This window comes from Haliotis asinina, chromosome 2, assembly GCF_037392515.1.
Source record: "Haliotis asinina isolate JCU_RB_2024 chromosome 2, JCU_Hal_asi_v2, whole genome shotgun sequence".
NCBI classification, from domain to species: Eukaryota; Metazoa; Mollusca; class Gastropoda; order Lepetellida; family Haliotidae; genus Haliotis; species Haliotis asinina.
The window spans coordinates 5,734,076-5,740,739 of record NC_090281.1 but is presented as its reverse complement, the minus strand read 5'-3'; the positions used below and the strand labels follow the sequence as shown (position 1 = coordinate 5,740,739).

General features: G+C 40.4%; 2 protein-coding genes across 2 annotated transcripts; both read left to right on the top strand.

Moving 5' to 3' along the window:
• LOC137274764 (uncharacterized) lies at positions 1 to 3,701 on the top strand. Its single transcript, XM_067808098.1, has 4 exons — positions 1 to 720; positions 1,288 to 2,853; positions 3,007 to 3,275; positions 3,674 to 3,701. The coding sequence occupies exons 1-4, from the start codon at positions 1 to 3 to the stop codon at positions 3,699 to 3,701; spliced, it is 2,583 nt and encodes an 860-aa protein (XP_067664199.1).
• A 1,586-nt stretch (positions 3,702 to 5,287) lies between these two features.
• On the top strand, positions 5,288 to 5,977 carry LOC137272218 (uncharacterized). Its single transcript, XM_067804578.1, has one exon. The coding sequence runs from the start codon at positions 5,338 to 5,340 to the stop codon at positions 5,905 to 5,907; it is 570 nt and encodes a 189-aa protein (XP_067660679.1). The 5' UTR covers positions 5,288 to 5,337; the 3' UTR covers positions 5,908 to 5,977.
• Positions 5,978 to 6,664: the final 687 nt, after the last annotated feature.

The following is a 6,664-nucleotide window of genomic DNA, read 5'->3' as shown; positions in this document are numbered from 1 at the left end:
ATGGCTGAACGTAGCAGTGATAGCGATGCTTCTCTGGACATTCATGAACGTATTCAGCGTCTGAGAACCATGACTGAGAAAGGCAAAAGTGAACATTTACGTTTGTTGAGGAACAAGACTATTGGTGCTCTTTCTAATCTGACAAAGTGCAAAAATGAACTTGAATCTTTATTGTTTGATAATGATAATTTGCCTTTAGAGAAGTCATGTATTCACAAGTTACATGATTTGTCTTCCCGTTACCAAACTTGTAATGAGATTTATTCCAGTTCACTTGACACCGAGGAAGCTAGAACAGCCGCTGTCCAGCACGCTGAGGCTAAACTTCGAGACATCAAACATGTTCATGATTTAGCTGTGAGCTGGATTGGAAAAGCTGAACGTGAGTTGTTTGATCAAGTACGTAATCAATCTGTTTGCCAAGATTCAGCAGATGATAAACAGTCTCAGGTATCCAGTAAATCTCAAATCTCTCATGTCAGTTCTACTCAATCTGCACGGTTAATGGAGAAAGCTAAACTTGCTGAACTTCGTACAGAAAAAGCAATGTTTGAAACACAATCTAAGATTAAGCAGTTACAGCTGGATATTGACATCGCTAAAGCTACAGCAAGAGAGAAGGTGTTTGCTGATGAAGAGGAAACGATTATTCGCCAGCAACACGTCAAGTTCCATAATCCAGATCATGATGAGATACATCAACCTCTTCTATCCTCCGATGTAAAGTGTGAGGCAAACATTATCCCAAATCTTGTAAACCTTGATCATTCACTGAATCCAAATGCAACTGAATACCATTCTTATGACTCCAGACGTTTTGATAATCACATGAAAGGCAATGAACATTTGCACAGTGTTCCTGGTTATCCTATTTTTGCTCCAAGTAATCAGTTTATTGAAGCCCAGCAACAAATGGTAAATGCAATGTTTCTTCCTCGGTCTGAAGTTTCTAAGTTTACAGGGGAGCCAACTGAATTTGCAGCTTTTATGATGGCGTTCGATGCTCGCGTTGTTCCCCACACAAACAGCGATGCTGATAGGCTGTATTATCTAGATCAACAGTTACAAGGTGAGCCCAAAGATTTGATTTCTGGATGCTTATACATGGATGTTGCTTCTGGATATCAACAAGCAAGACGCCTTTTGTTTGAAGAATACGGTAACCCAAACAGGGTATCTACTGCTTATCTGAACAGAATACTGTCTTGTCCTGTTTTGAAACATGATGATTTTCAAGGACTTAAACAGTTCTCTTTCAATCTTAAGAAATGCTACCATGTCATGCAGAGTATGTCTCAGCTGTTGGTTCTCAATCATGCTCCTTATTTGCAAGCTATTGTGTTGAAGCTTCCACAACATCTCCAGAGCAAGTGGAGGGACCGTGTAACGTCTCTAACGATGAATGGGGAGTGTTTCAACGGATTTAAGGACCTGGTGGACTTCATCGAATTTGCAGCGAAGTCCGCGAATGAGCCAACATTTGGTAAACAGGCGCTTACCGCTAGCCAGGATCTTCTTCAGCCTAAAAATAACAGCTCCAGTAAAGGTAAACAGTCTTCCTCAAGGTCTCAGTCAGCAAGTTTTGTCACACAAGTTGGACACTCGCCTGATGGTAAGGTCAACAGTCCCAAATGTTTCTACTGCAAACAGTTTCATGATCTTGATGAGTGTAAACATTTCAAACAGAAATCCCTTGTGGAAAAACGTGACTTTTTGAAAACCTGTAACAGATGTTTCAGTTGTTATGGTCTTGGTCATTCTGCTAAAGGGTGTATGAGGAAAAAGATCTGCAAGACCTGCAATAAACGTCACCCAACAGCTATGCATGATAACAGTTATCAGTCCAGTAGGAATGCAAGTCACGAGGTTAACAGTGATAAAGTGAATGAGCAATCTAACAAAGGTTTGAACAATTCTACAAGTTGCAATGCATCCAAATCTAATTGTATTGAAACCATTTTCCAACCAATTCTTCCCGTTCAAGTAACAGTGAAAGGCAGCAACAAGGGGACGACTACCTACGCTATGTTGGACAACGGGAGCACTGGATGTTTCATGACTGAGGATCTGAGAAATCGACTGGATGTCAAGTCTAAACCAGCTACACTGAAGCTTCAGACGATGAATGGCACAGAATATGTCAATACATCTGTGGTAAACGGTCTTGTCGTCTCGGACCTTGATGGCACTAATCATGTGAGTCTCCCCGGTACATATTCTAAGGAAGTTATGCCTGTTGATCATGCTCACATTCCAAAGCCAGAATTGCTCAAACAGATACCTCATCTCAGAACAGTTGCAGATAAGTTGCCAACGTATATGCCAAATCTTGATATTGGAATTTTGATTGGTAGTAACTGTCCAGATGCTCTCAAACCTTTAGAAGTTGTTTCATCAAATGATTCAGGACCTTTTGCTGTCTTGCATAAACATGGCTGGACAATCAATGGCCCAATGCAAGTTCGGCAGAATATTGTTGGCAATACCGTTGTCTGTAATAGAATCATCCTTCATGAAGTTGAGAAGTCGAGGGAATGCATAGCACCAGAAACAGTTCTGAAACTATTTGAATTAGATTTCAGTGAGAACGATCTTGGTTGTACACCAGGTGCACGTGGTTACTCTATAGAGGATCAGCAATTCATGGAGAAAACAGAAAACAGTATTCAGTATATTGATGGCCATTTCCAAATTCCACTTCCTTTCCGTAATGAAAGGCTTATGCCAAATAACAGAGAGCAAGCTATCAAACGTGTCCTTTGGCAAAAGAAGAAAATGTTAAGAGATAAAATGTACCATAAGGACTACGTGAAATTCATGGACACCATAATTTCAAAAGGCTTTGCTTGTGAAGTACCTGAAAGTGAGTTAATTGGCAAAGAGGGTTGTGTTTGGTACTTGCCCCATCATGGCGTATACCATCCTAAAAAGCCAAACAAAATCAGAGTTGTATTTGACTGTAGTGCAAAATGTAATGGTTGTTCACTTAATGATGTTCTTCTCCAGGGACCAGATCTTGCAAATTCATTGATTGGGGTTCTCACAAGGTTTCGTTCAGAATCTGTGGCATTTATGGGAGATGTGGAAGCCATGTTCCATCAGGTCAAGGTGCCAAAGGAACAACAGGACTTTCTTAGATTCTTCTGGTGGCCCAATGGGAATATTCAAGGGGAACTGAAAGAGTTTAGAATGACTGTCCATACATTTGGAACCATATCGTCTCCAACCATTGCTAACTATGCCTTGAGGGAATCGGCAAACAAGGCAAAGAATAGGTATGATAATGACGTTATCCAAACCATTCTGCGGAACTTTTATGTGGATGACTGCCTTAAATCTGTTAAGGATGATCAAACTGCAGTAAAACTGATATCCGATTTACAGTCAGTATGTGCAGAAAGTGGCTTCAATCTCACCAAGTTTACTTGCAATAGTAAAGAGGTTCTTTCGTCTATTCCTTCTGAGCATTGTTCCAAAGAAGTACAGACTATAGATTTGAGTTATGATGATATTCCAATGGAAAGAGCACTTGGTATGCAGTGGGATGTTATGATGGATAGTTTCAGGTTTTCAGTTAATCTACCTCACAAACCACCAACCAGAAGAGGAATTTTGTCTACAATGTCCTCTCTGTACGATCCACTGGGACTTGTCTCTCCTATCTTGTTGCCAGCGAAGAGGATTCTCCAAGATCTCTGTAGAGATAAATCTCTCGGTTGGGATGATGAAGTTGATGATGGCCATAAGCTGAGATGGGAGCAATGGCTCTCTGACTTGGAATATCTGAAAGGTTTGTCTGTCAAACGTTGTCTCAAACCAATAGATTTTGGAAATATTATTTCAAGTCAACTGCATATCTTCTCTGATGCCAGTGTTTCAGGATATGGGTGTGCGGCATACCTTCGCTTATGTGATGACAAGGACAACATTTATACCTCCCTATTGATGGGCAAAGCCAGGTTAGCACCCTTAAAAATTGTGACTATTCCAAGACTTGAACTTACTGCAGCAGTCACAGCAGTGAAAATAGGCCAGTTTTTGCTCAAGGAATCAGATATTGATATTGATAGTGTTACATACTATACAGACTCCACGACAGTGCTTCATTACATTTGTAATGAGCGTAATAGATATCCAGTCTTTGTGGCAAACAGAGTCAAGATGATCAGGGATTACGCCTCTCCTCAACAGTGGAAGTACATTGACACTAGGCAGAATCCAGCAGATACTGCGTCTCGTGGATTAAGTTGTAAACTGTTTCTTAAGTCAACAGCTTGGTTCAGGGGGCCAGATTTTCTTAGAAGTGCTGAATTAGAATGGCCTGTCTTTGAATGTGAGAGTCAGGGAGCTGTTAGTCTGGTACAGTCCAATACTGATGTTCAAGACACTGGTGCTGCTCAACGTCTTCTGAACCATTATTCGTCATGGTATCGTCTGAAACGAGCGGTGGCACTCTACCACAGATTCTTCTCATACCTTCAATCAAAAGGAAAAATTCAAAAGCACAAGTATCTGAGGTCACTGACAATCAAAGAGCTTGATGTTGCAGAGTACAGTATAGTCAGGTGTGTTCAGCAGACTCATTACAAAGCAGAACTTGCTTCCCTTGTCAGTTCATGTGAACGAGGCCGAGTACACGTTAGTCTCCCTAGAAGCAATTCGATTTGTAAGTTGAATCCAGTTGTCCGTGATGGTTTGCTGTGTGTTGGTGGTCGCATTAACAAAACTGACATCTCAGATGACATGAAACATCCACGTTTGTTACCACGAAAATGCCATGTTTCTTCTTTGATTATTCAAGACATTCATCACAGTTTGGGACATGCAGGACGCAATCATGTCTTGTCTTCTCTGAGAGAAAAGTACTGGATTACAAGTGCAAACTCAGCAGTTAGAAGTGTCTTGAGTAAATGTGTCACATGTAGACGATTCAAGATGCCAACCAGTGTACAGCAGATGTCTGAACTGCCAGCAAATCGCGTAAATCCAGCTCCTCCTTTCACCTTCACTGGTGTTGATTTTTTTGGCCCGCATATAGTGAAAGAAGGTAGAAAAAGTGTTAAACGGTACGGTGCTCTTTTCACGTGTCTAGTTAGCAGAGCTGTCCATCTAGAAACTGCTAATTCTTTGGACACAGATTCTTTTATCAACGCTCTTCGCAGATTTATTGCCCGTAGAGGACCAGTGAAAGAAATTGTATGTGACAATGGTACAAACTTCAGAGGTGGTGCAAAAGAACTGAGTCAGTCTTTGCTTGATATGGATCAGTCAAAACTGGCTTCATATTTTCTTCAGAAAGGTATCACTTGGAAGTTTAATCCCCCAGCTGCGAGTCACATGGGCGGTGTTTGGGAAAGAATGGTGAGATCTGTCCGAAACATTCTGAATCCTATGCTGCATGAGTTCGGTCACAGACTGGACGATGAGATGTACAGAACTTTCCTGTGTGAAGTGGAAGCTATTTTGAACTCTCGACCTTTGACCCCTGTGTCAAGTGACTCTGATGACCTGGATCCACTTACGCCAAATCACTTACTCATGTTGAAGTCAAACGTCTTCATTCCTCCTCCTGGAGATTTCAAGCAAGATGATATGTATGGATATAAACGCTGGAGACGAATTCAGCATCTTGCTAACGTTTTCTGGTCACGCTGGAGAAAGGAGTATCTTGTGAATCTACAACAGCGACAGAAGTGGAATCATCCTAAACGTAATTATCAGCTGGATGACATTGTGTTGTTGAAAGATGAGTATCTGCCCAGAAGTGCGTGGTCTTTGGGTCGCATCACTAGAACTGAGCCTGACAAAAGTGGTATTGTCCGGAACGTAAAAGTGAAAACCAAAGGCTCTGAACTTCGGAGACCAGTTCACAAGCTTGTTCTACTTCTACCATCAAAGTCATTTTGATTCAAATTTGTATTTTGCATTTCAGAATTTGTTAAACACACCGGGTGTGTTTAAGAGGCCGAGTGTGTAAATGCAAGATTGCATGTTTCAATATTCCAATAATTTTATGTGTTAACATTGTTTAAAGTTTAAACTTCATCTTAAACTCAAATTTACTAAAACTTCGAATTCAAACATCTTAACTCGTTGGTCTAATGGTTATGGCTGTGGATTTGTAATCCTAAACTTACAGGTTCAAATCCCACTTGCATCAGCCAAAACTTTTGTAACTAATTTAACTAATATTCATAATGTATTTAAATTAGCCTCGTTTCCAGCACTTGTTTATCACATGACATCCCTAAGGTAGCACATAATCTAAAAAAGCATGCTCTTCAGTCTGTGCCTGACCACCATGCGGGAAAGCTGCTCACCTCACTGTCTGCTAATTACAGCATGTTAAGGAACAAATGTAAGTTACTTTAAATTCATATCACTTCTACTTTTATTCCTATATTAGCTATAGTAGTGATGAGTTATATATAATTACTGGTAAACAATTTTTTATAAGTTTAGTGAAATGCTGTTCAACTGTATGTTCAACCGGGTGTTTTTGTGCAGTTTTAGTGCAGTGTAAAGTTTGTTCATGCCTAAAGTAAATAAGTTTGAAGTGCATTGAGCAAAGATTATGAAATTACTTTTCTTACATTGTAGTTTTTTGAATCTCATCAGAGCTGTACAGATCTCCTCATGCTCCTGATTCGTTCATTCATCTGTC